The 17690-nt window shown below is 42.1% G+C and overlaps 1 protein-coding gene across 1 annotated transcript in view; it reads right to left on the reverse strand.

Annotated features, from left to right (window-relative positions):
• The window catches only part of MED12L (mediator complex subunit 12L), a 312204-nt gene that overhangs the window by 229255 nt on the left and 65259 nt on the right, over positions 1-17690 (reverse strand). Inside the window, exons 6-10 of the mRNA XM_088025763.1 lie at positions 17350-17460; positions 16050-16319; positions 11836-11985; positions 10969-11068; positions 10567-10703 (exon numbers count right to left, since the gene is read on the reverse strand). Coding sequence (XP_087881889.1) covers positions 10567-10703; positions 10969-11068; positions 11836-11985; positions 16050-16319; positions 17350-17460 — 768 coding nt within the window. The remainder of the gene's footprint in view (positions 1-10566; positions 10704-10968; positions 11069-11835; positions 11986-16049; positions 16320-17349; positions 17461-17690) is intronic.

Below are 17690 nucleotides of genomic sequence, written 5' to 3' on the forward strand. Positions count from 1 at the left end.
GAGAAAAAGCACCGAACCAGGGGGTCAAGAAACTGAATTCTAGCCACGGCATAAGTTAAAACATGTAATCATGGCAATAACAATATTAACACTTGTAAATTTCCAGCCACAGGTAGAAGTAATAGTTGAAAATATTTATCGAGCAGACACTGAGTGTTTCACACACATCACCTCTAATCTCCACAACAAACTCTGAAGTAGGTCTTGCTATTCCCATTTGACAGATAAGAAAACTGAGGTTCAGAGGTTAAGATGGTCAAGGGCACAGAGATCTAAAGTGGCAGAACTAGGAGACCTAATTCCAAAGCCCATTCTTTCTGTTGTTCCCATCATCACTGAATCAAGATCCCTGGAATCACAAGGAGCATCACTGTTACATGGAAATATCTCAAGTAGGGGGCACGTGCGTGTGCACACACACACACACACACTCTCTCTCTCTCTCTCTCTCTTTAGGAACGTGCCAAACTTATAATCAAATGGACATGCAGAAAATGAATTACCAAAGACTTCGTTCCTCCTCTAATACTTGCTAGACCAGATACTCATATAAGTCAAGGATTTGTCTTTTTCATGGTTTTATTTTCAGCATTTATTTTCAGTGTTTGGCAAATAGTAGAGTCAACAGATATTTTTCATCATGGAGTAAAAGCAACACTGTATTACATGAAACCAAAAGCAAAAACAAGGTAAGATGGGGGGCAGACAATGGTGGGAGGAGTTTACATTTTATTCCCCTCCCGCAAAACACACATGCACTTATTTAATATAGAAAAGTATCTGACAACCTAACAGCTAATTAAGTGTTAAGTACTAGATGTATTCTCATTCCTAATTTAATGAGTCAAGCATGCTGGTCCCAACACTATTACTTAGAATCATTCTGAAGGATTTAGCCAATGGGAAGAAGGAATAAATACTTGAAAGGATATGGCAACATCACTAGAGTTTACATAAAATGATTATTTTCCTCCACCAACCCAGAGAACTAGAAGGCTTTATTAGAATAAAAGAGCTGAACATCATGAGTAAAACAAAAATAAGCAAGTGATGGGGGTGCGTGGGTGGCTCAGTCGTTAAGCGTCTGCCTTCGGCTCAGGTCATGATCCCAGAGTCCTGGGATTGAGCCCCGCATCGGGCTCCCTGCTCAGCAGGAAGCCTGCTTCTCCCTCTCCCACTCCCTCTGCTTGTGTTTCCTCTCTCACTGTGTCTCTCTCTGTCAAATAAATAAATAAAATCTTTAAAAAAAAGAAATAAGCAAGTGATGGACAAGAGTAAGCAGAGAGAAAAAGAAAATCCAGCAGAGTATTTTGTAGAATGTAATCCATTTATGTCCTCCGACCTGTTAAGTGTTCATATATATGTACATAAATGCCCAGGAAAATATCGAAAGGATATGTTCCAAAATGAACAGTGGTTACTGCTCATGTATATAATGAGTGTTTGCTATACAGTATGCCCCGTTCTGATGCTTTCACTATAATGCTATGACTGTTGAGCAAACTGAGGCCTAAAGGTTAAATAACTCATTAAATGGCTCAAAGCTACTAAGTCACTGACCTAAGAGTCAAATCCATCCTATGTGCTCCACAGGAGGAGCTCGTATGCCAACATACCCCCCACCTTCTGGGCGGAAGAGTGGGAGAAGGGTCCAAGTTGTGGGCTAAAGAGCACTTCATAATGTCAAAAATGTATTCCATCCTATGCACATAAAAATCACAAGACACCTGAAACTAATAACATTGTATCATACTGCACTGTATTGTAATAACTCATACTTCAACAAATATTAAAAACAAAAAAAATCACAAGAAGAAATAATTGCTATAATGAGAACAAGTAAGACAATGAATGGACACAAAATTCAAAAATCAGCAAGGTCCTTCAAATAACAGCATTGTTCATTTGGCCTCATGTACTTTGGACACATCCACAGTGGTAAAACACTGAAATCATTGTTAACTCTGTTGCAAATAATCATCATTAATGGTGCCATCTACATCTATAATAAAGACACCCCAAATGTGAAGAAGGTCCTTCATCATCAGGGAGATCGGTCACATTTTTCTTTCCCGGGAAGGGTGAACTTAAACTTGATAGATTAAGCCTAATTTAGTTTTTATTCAATTACTCAATAACCTAATGGTCTATAAAAACTAACCACATGTCTTCTATAACAAACAAAGAAGGGAAAATAATTGACAAGTACATCTGAGAGTCAAGCTTCCTCTAGAAATTAGAAGGTACTTGATGAGATTGTTTGCTATTTTAAGAAATTTGTTAATATGCTACCTATATTATAAAACGATACCATAAAAGAGAATGGGGAAAAACCAATGACTCATTACTGTAAGCAACAGCAAACTAAAAGAACTTGAGATCAGATACTGAATAAGGCTCTTCAACAGCTTTAGAATCTGAGATTGACAGGACAAGTTTATAAATGTAATTAATCACTCTTAGTCAACATTAAACAAAATGGTCATATTACAGCGCCAATAAATGACAAGGGATAATATAGAGAGCAGTGTTATTAGCAAGTTATATGGCTTGCAACCTGAGGCACATTATGGAGATGTGGATGAATTTCAAGAGTTGCATTAAGTTAAAACGTGGTCTAAAATTCTAATAGAACAGAACTCTGTTGTACATGATCACAAATAGCACTTAACATGCAGAATCGCCATGAAGTAAGACTAAGGTTGTTAACCACAAACCCAGAAGACAGGATATTTACATATAAATAGTATTCACTTGTGAAAAATCTTTCTAAATATGAATGATTGATTCCCTATGTACATTTCCAAAAGATATTTAAGATGGCTGATTTTTTTATGGAAAACGGGCAGGTTTTCCTAGTCTCACATCCTTAGAATCAATGAGCCTTTAGGTCTTAGGACATCTAAGAAACAAAACAAATACCATGAAAGCAAAAAGGACTTTTTTTCTTTTTTTAAGCAGCAGTTAAAAATAGCACAACTCTGGGTTCTGAGAAGGTGACAAATAAGAAAACAAAATTAAAACAATTCCTCTGAGTATATAAATCAACTTATTTTCATTAATTTGCACTATGCCAAAAGATGAATTTGCCATTCTCCAGTTAAATCATCAACATTTAAATAATAATACAAATGCAAAAAGTAGTTTTGAGAACAATATAATTGCATGATAACAGAAATCATACATGAGGAGGTGCCTGGGTGCCTTAGTTGGTTAAGTGTTTGACTCTTGATTTCAGCTCAGGTCATCATCTCAGGGTCATGAGATCGAGCCTAGAGTCCGGCACCATGCTGGGCGTGGAGCCGGCTTAAGATTCTCTCTCTCCCTCTCCCTCTCCCTCTGCCTGTCTCCACCTCCAGGGTTGCACATGCGCGCTCCATCTCTCTCTCAAAATAAAAAGAAGTCCTACATAAGATAAATTGTAAAGAAACTCCCTCCAAAAGTCCTTGAAAAGTGTCAGGTCTCTCCTACTGAAAATAAGGAAAACACCCAACTTAATATCCAAGAGTCATCACTGTATATGGTACAGTAAGCTTTACTTACTTGTCTTTTAGGAAAAATGAAGGGAACATACAGATGAGAAGAGGGAAACCTAAATTTCTAAAACATGGTACTAGGTTGACAATGTTATCCAACCATGAACATAACACAAATGAAGTGGATTCTAGTAGTGAGACACTGTCCAGTGACAATGACACTGAGGGAACAAGTAACTAGCTGGAATCCAACCTGCTACTTGACAGCAAAGCCAGGACTCAAATCCAGGTCTGAACCGGCCTCATTTGTGTGGTACTCTACGAGGGTCAGCTTGCCCAACTTGAAGATTTGGATTTTCTAACTTAAATATTGTTTACTATGCTGAAATTGTGACACCTTTAAAAATCAGGGATTATTCCTGCAAATAAATATGCCAATATTAATATGGAAACTGTGGCAACTATAAAGGTTTTTCCCTCCTTTTTCCAAAATTACATCTGACACTTGTTTGTTCCACTACAGTTACCTAAAATAAAAAAAATTAAAAAATAAATAATAAATCAGTTACCTGATTTATTAAAGAAATAGGACAAGGAATAGAATGTACTAGTCAAGAACTGGGTCCTAGGGGCGCCTGGGTGGCTCAGTCAGTTGAGCATCCAGCTCTTGATCTCAGCTCAAGTCTTGATCTCAGGGTTATGAGTTCAAGGCCCCACACTGGCCTCCACACCCAGTGGAGCCTACTTAAAAATTCAAAAAAAAAAAAATCTTTTTAATTTTTTTAAAAAAGAGTTGGGTTCTAGAACCATTTAGGACTCCAATCCCCATTTTCCCACCAGTGAGTTGGATATAAGCTTGGACCATTTACTCATCTGCTCTACGCCTTGGTTTCAGCTGCAAAGGAGATAAAGAAAAAAAAAAAAATTTAAACATGTTTCTCACTGGCCAGGGAAAATTTAAATGAGATGACATAACACATAACAGGGCCCAGTGCTTCAGATGTGCTCACAGAAAGGCTGAAGAAAAAAGACTTGTATCACATGTTCAAAAACAATCTAAGAGGCCCACCACAATCTAAGTGGATTCATGACTGACCCTTATCATTACAGTAATGTCTAAACGTCTGGACATGCCATCCCCTCCCCACCCCCAACCATGTTAATATAATCACCCTTTCACAGTAAGTTTACTTGAAGAAAGAAGAAAATGGTAGCTCTAAGGGACTAGCACCTCCCCCTTTGGGCGTCCAGTAGGAAACCATGTGACTTCTCCAGCACAGCGTACTCAGGCAGGGCTGTGATCAGCATCAACAATTCTAAAATTCAGCACGTGCATCTTACCGGGAAGCCATCCAGGTGTGTTTTCCTTGTTTGCTTGACTCCTGCCTCATTTGACTTTGTTATCTTGATGCTTAATTTTTAAAAGGACTCTTTCTTAAACATTGAAAACCACCACCACCACCACCCCCCATAAATACCCCCAAGCACTGAAACGAGCCGATCTCCTTCACCGCACGGTAGTACGGCAACCACCTCACTGGGGGTGGGCCAGTCCCGTCCAACTGCTTTCCTGCTGAGGGTAAAGTCTTTGTGAAAATCGAAGAATGCAAACAGCCTGACAGATCTTGGCTGTGCGTTTTGGATTAATGGATTGTGTGATGGCTAGTTGTGTATGTGTGTGTGTGTGTGTGTGTGTCCCCACAGTAGTCCCAAGGGACCGCAGGACCATATTCCTTCCATGTCTCCAGAGTTTAACTGCCTCCCTAAATACATCAGTTATAATAGTAGGTAGTGTTTACAGAGTACCCCTTTACCCCTTTACACGCTAGGCACTATAAATATTTGAATGTTTTCTCGATATTGTTTCAGGTCATTTTCCCATCATCAGGAGGTAGAAATCCCGTTTTACAAGTGGGGAAATTGAGACTCATGAAGAGTAAGTGAATCGTACATAATACTGCCCAAGAGATGCGTTACTAACCTGCTGATTTTACAGCTGAGAACTCTGTCAGCCGCCCTCCTACCCCCACCTGTGCATGCTCCCTTGTACCGTTGTTAAAGCCAACATATTCTATAGATTTTCTTTCTGCATTCCCCCTACGCTTCCAAACCCAATCCCATAGAGGGCTTTCCTTTCCAGTTCACTGTCCCAGCAGCTTTTCTGTAAGCCCCCCAAAAACCAATACAGTAAGTATTTCCTGAGGACATGTGGGGCACCAGGCATGGTGTTAGAGACTGGTGATACGCTGGTGAGCCAAAGGAACACAGACCCCGACCTGCGGGGCTTTAGGTTGGCAGGGAGGAAAACACGCAACAAAGCCCAGCAATGACCAGCAATGACAGAAACGGAGATTTTCCTTTGCATGGTGCTGAGAGTTCCTCAACCACATGGCTGCCGACCTGGTCTGGCCCTGGAGGCCTGGGCCAGAGGGGAGTCAGAGGGCTTGTCTGGACTCTGGCCCTATGCCATTCAAAAAAATCAGTATGAACTCATCACACCTATTCAGAGAATGCTTCATGAATAATCAGGAAAGCAACAATAAATATATAGATTTTCAGGTTTGTTTAGCAGCAGGGAAAGAGGAAACGCATGTGCCGCTGCAGCTGTTCTGGCCTTTTCATTACTCAGGACAAAGTCAGCTTCCTCAGGCACCAGAGAGAGAAGCGAAAAGGCGGCTCTTCCTGACATCTTTAGACTCTCCCTTCTAGCCATGCCCCTGGGGGACCCAGAGAGGCAGCTACTTCTCCCTTCACACCCAACCAACACAAACAAGGAAAGAAGCCAAGAGGAAGGAAGCGGTCTGGCTGCTCTGTAAGGCTGAGGGGCACCTCCCCCACCAGATCTGAGGTCAGCAATGTGGCCCCCGCCTGTAGGTCCCAAGTGACAGACTCAGTCAGGACTTGGAATCAAAAGGTGCCCTCCAATCCCAACAACAGTCCCTTGTGTGGACATCAGGCTTCTCTGCCTCCCATCACCCAGAGCAGAAATGGTTCTGAAACACTGAACAGGCAAATCGGTAAGCCAGCGTATAAAACAGGCACCATGAGTGGCAAAGTGACAGGCATCTGGGCAAACATGGCCAACAGACACTGCCTGGCTTGCAGTGTTTTAAGACTGGAAAAGTTCACATGTAAATCTTGAAATCCAAGTTCTCTTGAAATGTCGAATGATCAGACAACAGTGGGTTTGCCTTCCCAAGTAGAATCTGAGACAGGCCACTCTACTCAGAAAGGGCAAGCCCTCTCCTGGGTTGCCTCTCAGGGGCCCTGGACCCACCAGCTACCGTTAACTTGCACCACTTGTCTGACCGCAATACAACACAAGTCTCCGAGCCCTGTCCTAAGCGTTACAAGTTTTTTATCTCCCAATATACTGAATGGAAAATCAAGCAGCACAAATCTAAAGTAAACATTAAGGGTTTTAAGATTTATATTTTCACCTCTCTTACAACAGTACCCAAACCCTAACACAGAAGCACCTGCTGAGGATATGGGGGGCAGCAGGGAAGGAGAGGGCAAAGGAATAATGCAGTCCACGGAGAATGAGCAGAAGCACGCCACAGGCCTGACACACCCCATCGTGGGGCCCACGCTCACTCTCATGACCGCAGTCCAACCACAGGGCAGGACAAAGGCCTCAAACGCCTTCATCCCATGCATGATGGCTTTGACCAAACATGGAGACTTAATGACACACCCAAACCTGCCGAGTCCCATCTGTAGGGCTGCTCTCCCACCTCCCTACAAGAAAGTGAAAAGAACTCAACTTCCTTTCAGCAGTTCCAGAGAAAAAGGAATCAAGAAGGGTGAAGTTCAACTTGCCCAAATAGATGTGAGGAAGCAGGCTGAGCAATCCAGTGCCCAGGCCTACCTAAACACAACTTCAACAAAAGCAAACCTCAAGCTCACTGCAGTTGCAGAGGCTGGTCACTTGTTCTATTATCTTTCATGTTGTCTAAGTCCTAACACAAATTATGAAACCAAAAAAGAGGAAGCACATTTTAAAGAAGTGAGACCTGTATCTGAATCCAAATCATACCACTTTATACAACTCCTAATCAGAAAATTATAGTTACATCATATTGGTTCTTCCAACATAACACTACTAATAATTATTGGTATTTATCATTCACATTTTTAAATATATTTATAGAGTGCTTTATAATTCTCAAAGTCCTCCTGTCCCTTAGGGATGCGTAAGTTGGCATAGAGCATTTGCCCTAACAAATGAAGGCATTAAGGCACAGAGCCTGCAAGTAAGTTGTTCAAGGTCACACAGCTGATCATAGTTTATACAACTCCACAGCTCATCCATGAATTCCAGATAGACAGATAGATAGATAGATATAAAGTCACTTGGTAGTTAAGAAAATAGTAGACCCTGATGAAGAATAAACACAAAGATGAAACGCTGTCATTTGCCTGCTTATACATACACACACACACACACACGTCAAAGCCATATTGTAAAACTTAAAATATAATGTTCAATAAAAATTTAATGTTAAATATTTTAATGTTTAAAAATTATCCTAATGTTAAATTAACTGGATCTGCCTAGTTATTCTTTCTGACAGATTATTAAGAAAAGGTGACCCGTCTGAATTACAGGTTTAAAATATAATTTTTGTCTTACTCATAAAAGAGCACTGTAACCACAAATCAACCACTCACATCTACTCCTTCCATAGTCAACATTCAACATAATTAATTACTCCTAAACGGGCAACACTGACGCTCCTTCCAATGAAGTATGCTATGAGAACATCCGGGACTCTAGGTCCTGAGCACAGGTCGCCCTCTAGTGGCATCCACCTCCCCATGTCCTGGGTGAAGTCCCTCATTGGAGACAAGTGTGCTTTAGAGAGCTTAGAGTGTGATTTTATTCACAAATACAAAACTTGGGGGGCCCCTGGGTGGCTCAGTGATTAAGCGTCTGCCTTCGGCTCAGATCATGGTCCCAGGGTCCTGGGATCGAGCCCCGCATCGGGCTTCCTGATTCTCTCTCTCTCGCTGAGTCTCTGTCAAATAAATAAAATCTTAAAAAAAAAAAAATACAAAAATACAAAAATACAAAACTTGGGGCGCCTGGGTGGCTCAGTTGGTTAAGCATCTGACTCAATCTCAGTTCAGGTCTTGATTTCAGGGACGTTAGTTCAAGCCTTGAGTTGGGCTCCATGCTGGGCATGGAGCCTACTTAAATATACATATGTATATACAATTTAGGTAATTATATATACATACATATAAAACTTAATTTCTGCCCTTGATACGACACTCATCGTTTTCTCTTAAGAGTGCTAGTGAATAACGTAAGTCTCTGTGGGTGAATGGGACATGTAATTGTGAAGCTGGGCAGTTCACTCACTAGAAAGGTCTACAGTGAGGCTAACCACAAAACTCAAGTGGTTTTGGTGCACTTGCTAAAACGCTCACAAGAGAACACAATCTTTACTCAACACTGGGTGCAAGAAGCTTAGGAGTCCAAAAGGACATCTTGAATTTTAGGTATCTCAACTTTCCTTCCAGGTATCTCACTTCAATATCTTAAAAACCTTAGTAGTCTTGCAACCTTTTATCTAAGAAAGTCTTTATTACAAATGGACACCATAAAGGAACACAGTAACACCTTAACTTGTGTCAGTTAGCGAAGAATTGTACAGACTTATAATCAGTGTACTCTACGGAAGTACCAAAGCATTGCTGAGACTTCACAATGAACGAGAAAACATGCTCAGTCTGTACCTCACTCAGCATTCTGACATTCTACCTGGCAGCAGTGAACCTGCAACCTTATCTTTGAGAAGCAGGGTGACAACACAAATTATTCCAGAGAGAGGAATAACCTAGAACAGGGTCACATCAGGTTCACATCAGGGTGGGACAAGGAAAGGTTCTGGGTTATTGTTTCTGTTGTTTAATCTCTCCTCTCCCCATATGCACTCCCAAAGGCTAGTACGAAAATCAAAGATAAGAGTAATCAGTCAACTAAGGTGTTCCTTGAAGGCAGGTACCATGTCTTATAACTTTTTCATTCTTAGTGCCTAACACAACCTGGCTATACCATGGGTGCTTCCCATTGCAAAAAGAAGACAAACTTATTCATTATCCCAAAATAAGGTTGAGAAAAAAAAAATTTAAAAACCTTTGTTGATAGGGCAGTTCAGTAATGAAACAATCTAATCCAAGAAAGTATAAGACAATAATAGTCTGTGATGGTTAATTTTATGTGTGAATTTGGTTAGGCCATGGTACCCAGTATTTTTGGGCAAATTCCAGTTTAGATGTTGCCGTGAAGGTATTTTTTTAAATGTGGATAACATTTAAATCAGTAAACTTTGAGTAAAGCAGATTATCCTCCATAATGTGGGTGGGCCTCACCCAATTTGTTTTAAGGCCTTAAGCGAAAAGAGAGGTCTCCAAGGAAGAAGGAGTTCTGCTTCCAGATGGACTTCAGACTCAAGACTTTGACATAAACTGTTCCCAGGGCCCGCAGGTTGCTGGCCTGCCCTGCACATTTCAGATTTGCCTGCCCTCATAATCATGTGAGCCAATTCCCTAAAATAAATACTTCTTCCTCACTTACATATATGTGTGTGTATACATTTATCTACATACACACACACACACACACACACACACACAAGTATTTGTATATATTTCCCCTTTCCCATACTGGTTCTGTTTCTCTAGAGAATCCTAATACGTTGCATATAGATTTTCCAAAGACCGTGACCACAATATTCATTCACTGCTCTAATATTAAAATAGACTCCCCCTAAGTTAAAGCCAAACCATTATATAAAGTCCAATCACTAGATGAAGGATATTCTGCTAGAACTAAAATGATGGGGGGGGTGATGATAAAAAGTCCAAGAAATATCTTCCCAATAAATACACCTAGGTTGATCAGCCCAAAGGACATTTCATTTTAATAATCTGGAGGCATTTTAGTCCAACAACAAAATCATTTCAGGGTGACATCTTCATAATCTCTTACACTTCACAGAAAAGGCTTTGCCAGAATTTATTGAAAGAAAAAAAAATATGCTGAGAAAATTTAAATGAAAAGAAGAAAAATATGAACTACCTCTTGGTTATCTTTGTTTTGGTTTGCCCAGAAAATCTTATGATAAAGCGTCTCCATCGAATTGCTGGAGTCAGTCCGATCAAAACAATGTCGATCCAACACTTCCAACGTGTGCAACACCCGACTGATGGTCACCCCTGGATAGGAAATTAAGCAAGTGTCAAGAGGTCAAACAAAGCCACAACAGCATAGTACAAAATCATCATTAGGCAGGGCAAAAGGGATTTTAAGAAAGTTGACATTCTCAACAGCCGGGAGCTACAGGGCACAAAATGAAGAATGCCCTAAGGTGGCTCCGCCAAAAAGCATCCTTACTCACTATGTGGACGAATTGTTAAGAATCAGAAATGCGGCATGAAGTCCAACATTCAAAAGCACCCCTTCTTCTCTCGTGTTCTGTACCTGCTGTTGATTCTTGGCACTTGTCAAAGGACCACCGAACCTCCACTGCACGGCCTCTTTGTTTGATCTGCTGTTCCGCCTCATAAATCCTGGCCCGAACCTGAAAGATAAGCGCTTCCACTTAACTTGTGCTTGGAGAGCCACAGTAGCTGTCTAAATCAGGTCAGGTTTCCCACGTGAGCACAGCAGCGTCCTACAGTCCATCGACTACATCATAGCAAATTTAGCCTGTTGCCCAAAAGTGCCCTTTAAAATTTACAAGTGGTGGTTCAATGCCAGTTTTCAATAACAAATGCTTGCAAAAAAAAAAAAAAATGCTTGCTTTACAAGCAAGCATTTTTTTTAGGTATCACATGGAAAGGTGAAAGCTCTAAAGTATCATTTTTGAGCCATTCTTCCATGTATGAAAACAACGTGGCATGTTTTATTAATTTAAGAGAAATGCTTGCCAAAAAAACAGGGATCTTATTCTCAACATTAGTCACGATCCTGTGGTTTAAGTTTCTTAAGTCTCCGAACCAAAAAAAACCCCAGCACTAATAAAACTAACTCATAAAAACACAGTTACTAAATATCACAGACGACGAACTAGAAGCGCTGTGGTCATGTATTAGAACCACCACCATAACTACCCTCTGGGTGGCAGAACGCTCTGCAAGAACTGCCCAGCAAGAAGAAAGGGAGCAACGTGATGAACTTCTGTGGTTCAGAGAGGCTAAATACTACCCCAGGTCCCCCAGAGAGATGGGGAGCAGGGCTGGGAACGGCACCCAACCACCTGAGATGCTGAAACCCACTTGGCCCACTCTGCTGTGATGCCTCTCAAGAATGAACACACCCATCAAACCACCATAACAGGAAGTCTACCTGCTGATTGAAAGCCGTGTTCCCACCCGGCATGGGGAGGCTGGAGGGGGCCACCTGCAGCAGATCCAGGGGCGAGCCTGGGTTCGCGCTCTTATTGTCATTTGTGGAATAATTCCACACCAAGGCACTTGGGCAACAGAGAGTGACAGTCTGGAAATGAAGCAGGAAAATCCAGATATTTAAAGGAATGAGAAAAGTGCAACAGCTTAAAAGTAAAAATGATGCCTTGTCATAACGATATTATAGTTTCCTACCAGTGAGTTTAAAATATGGACTGCTGACCCCATTCTCAACTTTTCAAGTTCTAAGACAAAACTAAGAATTATTAATTTGAGGGACGCCTGGGTGGCTCAGTCGGTTAAGTGTCTGACTTCAGCTCAGGTCATGATCTCAGCATCCTAGGATTGAGCCCTGTGTCAGGCTCTACACTCCGCAGGGATTCAGAGCTTCTCCCTTTCCCTCTCCCCCTGCTTGTGTGCACTCTCTCTCTCTCTCTCAAATAAATAAAATCTTTAAAAAAAAATACTATTTAAAGATTTTATTTGAGAGAGAGAGAGAGCGCGTGCAAGTGAGCACAAGGAGGGGGAGGGGCAGAGGGAGAGGGGAGAAGCAGGCTCCCCCAATGTGGGGCTCAATCCCAGGACCCTGGGATCATGACCTGAGCCGAAGGCAGACGCTTAACCGACTAAGCCACCTAGGCGCTCCCCAAAAAAAGAATTATAAATAAAGGGAGGAGTACAGCTACTGAGAAATCAAGGAGTATCATAATTCATAAACTAGCATTCCAACACAGAAAACCTAGGAAAGTTAATAAAAACACAGTAATCATCACTGAAAAATTGTCACTTAAAACAGTTTCTTCATTCAATTAGAAAAATGAGATGGAATTAGAATATGTCATTTCTAAAGTTATAAAATGTAAAAAGAAATTTTTTGGTTTTTTTAAATCTAAGAAATAATCTCTGAGATAATGCAGGAAGTAGCTTCATAGAAGCTAGGTTGGCAGTAACCCTGGACCAGCGGGTGGCAAATTTTCTATAAAAAGCCAGACAGTAAATGCTTTAAGCTTTGCACGTCACCTCTAATTTGTCACATATTCTTTTTTTGTTTTACTACCTCACTGAAAATATAAAATATATTCTTAGCTCCTGGGCTGGACTTGGCCTCCAGGTTGTGGTTTGTCTACCCCTATCTTAGACCCCTGAAGACATTTTTTACTCAACCAACTTGCATGAAGCACTTTCTAGGACCACCTCACTCACAGGTCACAGCAACCCCATGAGGGAGGTAGTGCTATTCTCCAACTGTACCAGAGAGGAACATGAGCCATGGAGGAAATTTAGTAACCAGCCAAATTGATTTCAGCACACATGCTTGGAACCACTATGCTAACCCTGCCACCACCTAAATGGAGATGAAATATTATGGCTCCAGCGTAATTTAAGCCCTTCCTCTGTACTGTGCACTGCCCTGGAAGCTTTCAGTCATCACAACCTGAACTCTGTGTGGTACTGAAGTAGGAACTGTCACCAACCCCCTCACGCCCAGGAAACAGAGGCTCAAGGTTCAAGTTAGTCAGTGGCAGAGGGGAGGCTAAAGTCAGGTCTGCAGTGATTCTTTAAAAAATAGGTCTTAACCATCATGCTGTGGTGCTACTTGACAACAGACCGTGAGCTTGTTAGAGAGGGAATGCAGTATTTCCTTTTTTCTAAAATGCAAAATTAAGTATTAAGAAAACTAGATTCTGAGGTCTAGGGGACGTCTTGTGGAAAGCAGATGGCAGACATGAAGAATGTCAAGTCCCTGAGCCCCACCAATGCATCTGCTTCCAATGGCCCACATCCCCAGCTCCCTCCTCCTATGTGTGAGCAGGGCGGGGAGTGTCTCGTCTCCTGTCCATGATGGCACTCGTCCCAGTGTTCTGAATTCCAAAGCCTCCAATATCCAAGGTGCTGATCTCTCAAACAACCCGCTTCTCCTGTTCTCTCTACCTACTAGTTTACCCTCGCCTCAGAAAACAAACAAAACCTTTTAAAACTCTCCACTCACCTAGCAGCAATCTCTCTCTTCCCTTCACAGACATGTTTCTCAAAAGAACAGGTAGCATTATTTCTCCCCATTCTTCATCGCTCCTCAACCCACCTCCATATGGCTTCTCATCCACCACTCAACTGATCATCAATGACCACACTCTTCCCAAAGACAATCCAGCCATCTTCTTACCAGACTTCCCCAAACCACGGGGCACTGCCCACTACTAACTCCTTTTGGAAACTTTCTGCAATACCTAGAGAAGCAGCTTAGCACGGCAGTGCAGACTCTGGATCCAGACTTCTGGGTGTGAATTCCAGCTTTGCCACTTGCTTGCTGTGTGACCTACACCATTTCATCACTAATGCTGCAGCAATTATACTGGTTCCAATCCCATAGGATGGTTCTGAGAACTAAATGACTTAATATAGGTTACAATTTACAACAGTGCTTAGAACACAATAAATGCTATTACTAGGATTATAACAGAATCATTAACAATCCTGGGGCACCTGGGTGGCTCAGTCAGTTAAGCGTCTGCCTTTGGCTCAGAACATGATTCCAGAATCCTGGGATTGAGCCCCACGTTGAGCCCTCTGCTCAGTGGGGAGTCTGCTTCTCCCTCTCTCTCTGCCCCTCCCCCATGCTCATGCTCTCTCTCACTCTAATAAATAAAATCTTAAAAAAAAAAAATCCTAATAATCCTATTTTTCTTCTCACTGTCCCTGTCTCTGTAACAGCACTCTCCACTTTCTGTTCTCTCCAGTCTGGCCACACTTTCATGGCTGTCTCCATGGACTTCCCTTCTGCCACCTCTCAGCCACTCAGGCCCCCGGGGTCCACAGGTCACCTTTCACTGCTAATTCTTTGAGTAATCTCATCCCCTCTGGAGGTTTGGGTGAACCTAGCAGCCCTGAGTGACTCAAATCCATACATCTGGCTGGCTGTCTCCTCAACTTCAGAATGAGACATGTAACAACCTCTTGAACATATCCATTTAGTGATGATAAGGGATGAAATAATCCAACACAGTCCAAACACAAACTTACCTAGACTCTCCCAAACTGACTTCTTGGCCTCGACTCTCTCTCTCTCTCTCTTCCCACCGCCCCCCACCTCACCACTCCCACAGTTCTTCCCTCCACTGTGGCCAAAACAATCCAACTAAACCACACAACCGACCATGTCATTTCCCTGCCTAAAACCCTGCAATGGCATCCCAATCATAAGACACACAGGGAATCTTCTATGCCCTGACCCTTCAACAGGCTTTATGCTTTATGTTCCATAAATACCAACCGGCACACACAATGACTAATAGACCTTCTGGCCCTTTTCACATGCTGTTCCCTCAACCAACCGTTTTTAGCACCTTTTACTTAAAAAAAAAAAAAAAAAAACTCCTATTATAATAAGCGCTAGTCAGGGCCACTTCCTTCAGAAAGCCTCTCTGAATTCTAGGTTGAACTGAAGTTCCACTGCTCAACTCCCTTAGTCCCCTGTACATCTTCCATCAGCCTTTGCCAACGGTATATGGACACTGTCCATTTACAAGTCTGTCTTCCCCACAAGACAGTAAACACCACCAGAGTGGAGAATATGTCTTTATGGCCAGCCCTGCCCTGAAGCCCTGTGGTAAAGAGAAGGACACAGTAAGAGCCCAAGAAATATGACCTGAACGCTAACCTGGGAGCTCCTCGAGGACAGGGCTGGATCTCATTCCTGACAGTATCAGCCCAGTGGCCTACATGCTACTGGACATTCAAGGACCGCACAAGCAATGACGCTTGCCAGAGGAACAGAGCCTGATAAGCTACCTGGATTTTAAAGAAACAGAGAGGGATGGCAACCAACTTAAGATGAGGGCTGTGGAAGCTACGGAACACTGCATGGAGGAACGGTCTTTCTAGAAGAGGAGCGAGACAGCGGACTTATCCTCTGGGTTCCCGGAGGGTTTTATCACTGAACTGCTGCATGGCGTACTAAAGGACGACTACAGTAACTTTCTTCTACACAGAAGCAACAGGTCTTCCACAGAGAAATAAAGACATGAGATTTCACTTTGTCAACTACTTGGGTGAGGAAGAAACCGGAGCGTGACGTGGAAGTTGAAGGTGCAATTCTCAACTCCGTTGTTTCCTACACTGAATGGTAACAGAAAATAGCACGGACCTGGGACTTACCTGCAGCATACAACTAAGTCCATACACCAGGGGGCCATGCTGTGCACAGGACAGGAAGTCTGAGAAGGCCAGCTGCACGGGGCTCATGACGGGGCCAGGGCCTCCAGGGCTGGGGGCCCCGATGCTTGAGCTGTTTGGTCCTATCATCATGTGGGGCGAGTGCACAGCAAGGAGGCTGGGACTATCGCTCAGCAGCAAGGCAAGACGCCGGGCACAAAAGTAGGCAAGACGACGAGACAGGTAAGCCGACTGAACAAACTCGTCCGAATACTGAGAAGCACAAGGACACCGGGCTTCAGTCACGTCTGATGCTAGTCAGTGAAACAACTATTTTAACACAGGCTTTTTTCATTAAGAAAAAAAAAAAAAAAACCCTTCAAAAGTACTGTAGAGACCAGTGCCGTCCACAGAAACAATGCAAGCCACATACTTGAAGTTTTCTAATAGCCATTAAAAAAAATAACAGGCAAGATTAAAAAGAGCAGTGTATTTTCCCTAGCCCATTATATCCAAAATGCTATCATTTCAACAGGTAATCAACACAAAAAGATTTAATGAGATATTATACACTCTTTTCTGGACTAAAGCTGAAATCTGGTGTGCATTTTACACTAAGAGCACGTCTCATATTGCACTTGTCACATTTCCAGGGCTCCAAAGCCACATCTGGCCAGTGGCTACTCCAGCGGACAGCATGGGCACAGACTGTCACAGGGAGGGCACACAGACACTAGCACGGCACAGTCCCCGGGGGGCACCGGGGAGAGGGAAAGAACCACTTTTCACTACATACTCTTGCAGAGCGCTTCAATTATCAAGTTCATGTACTAGTGTTTCAAGAAAACGCTTTTTCTAAATAAATTTTCTCCAAATGACCTAAATTTTAACAGATCTTAGAGCAATCATTAAAATAGGAAGTTCCCGGCCCCAGGGACTCAAAGAACATCAAAAAATACAGAAGACCCTCTAATCCTTAAAAAAGAGATGATTTGTTTTCACAGAAATCTGTGTGAATCAGGAAACAGTATTTAAAAAACTATCTGCTTAGCTCAGAGATGGGAGAAATCGGCGGGGGGGGTAGGTGAGAATACTTTAGAAAGACAGGTGGTTAAAAACTACGAACATGGACAACATAAATAATTGGCTTTTGATCACTTCATGCGTTGTAGCATCAAAACATCTTTCCCTTCCATTCCAAAAAGATTTTTTTTCCTCTTCCCCATCCACATACTTAGTCATCCTTATCAGACTCACTTCTTGCCCATAAAAATCAGTGGGCTCAGGGTCATACATACTATACCTGCAGCATTAGTGGTAATAAGAGTTTAAGAAGATCATCATCCATTGGTCTGATCTTTTCTAAAACATCCAAGATCCATGTCAAATATTCATGTTTCTCTAGCATTCCTTCCTTCAATGAACAAAGAAAAGTTACACTGATAACGTTAAAGCAAAACCAATTAACATTCAAAAAAGAGCACTATTACTCTTACTCTTATGCTTAAGTATAATTTTACTATTATTATTTTTGTTGTTGTAGTAAAAATACAGTCTCCTGGATCACAGTCCAAATTCTGAACAAAACAAAGACCCAGTGTGATTCTGTCTGGTTGGTTTAGGGTGGGTATTTTTGCTGTTTTT

This window comes from Eumetopias jubatus, unplaced genomic scaffold (assembly GCF_037043125.1).
Source record: "Eumetopias jubatus isolate StellerSeaLion01/CBP00866 unplaced genomic scaffold, mEumJub1_p1.0 scaffold_1, whole genome shotgun sequence".
In the NCBI taxonomy this organism is placed as follows: Eukaryota; Metazoa; Chordata; class Mammalia; order Carnivora; family Otariidae; genus Eumetopias; species Eumetopias jubatus.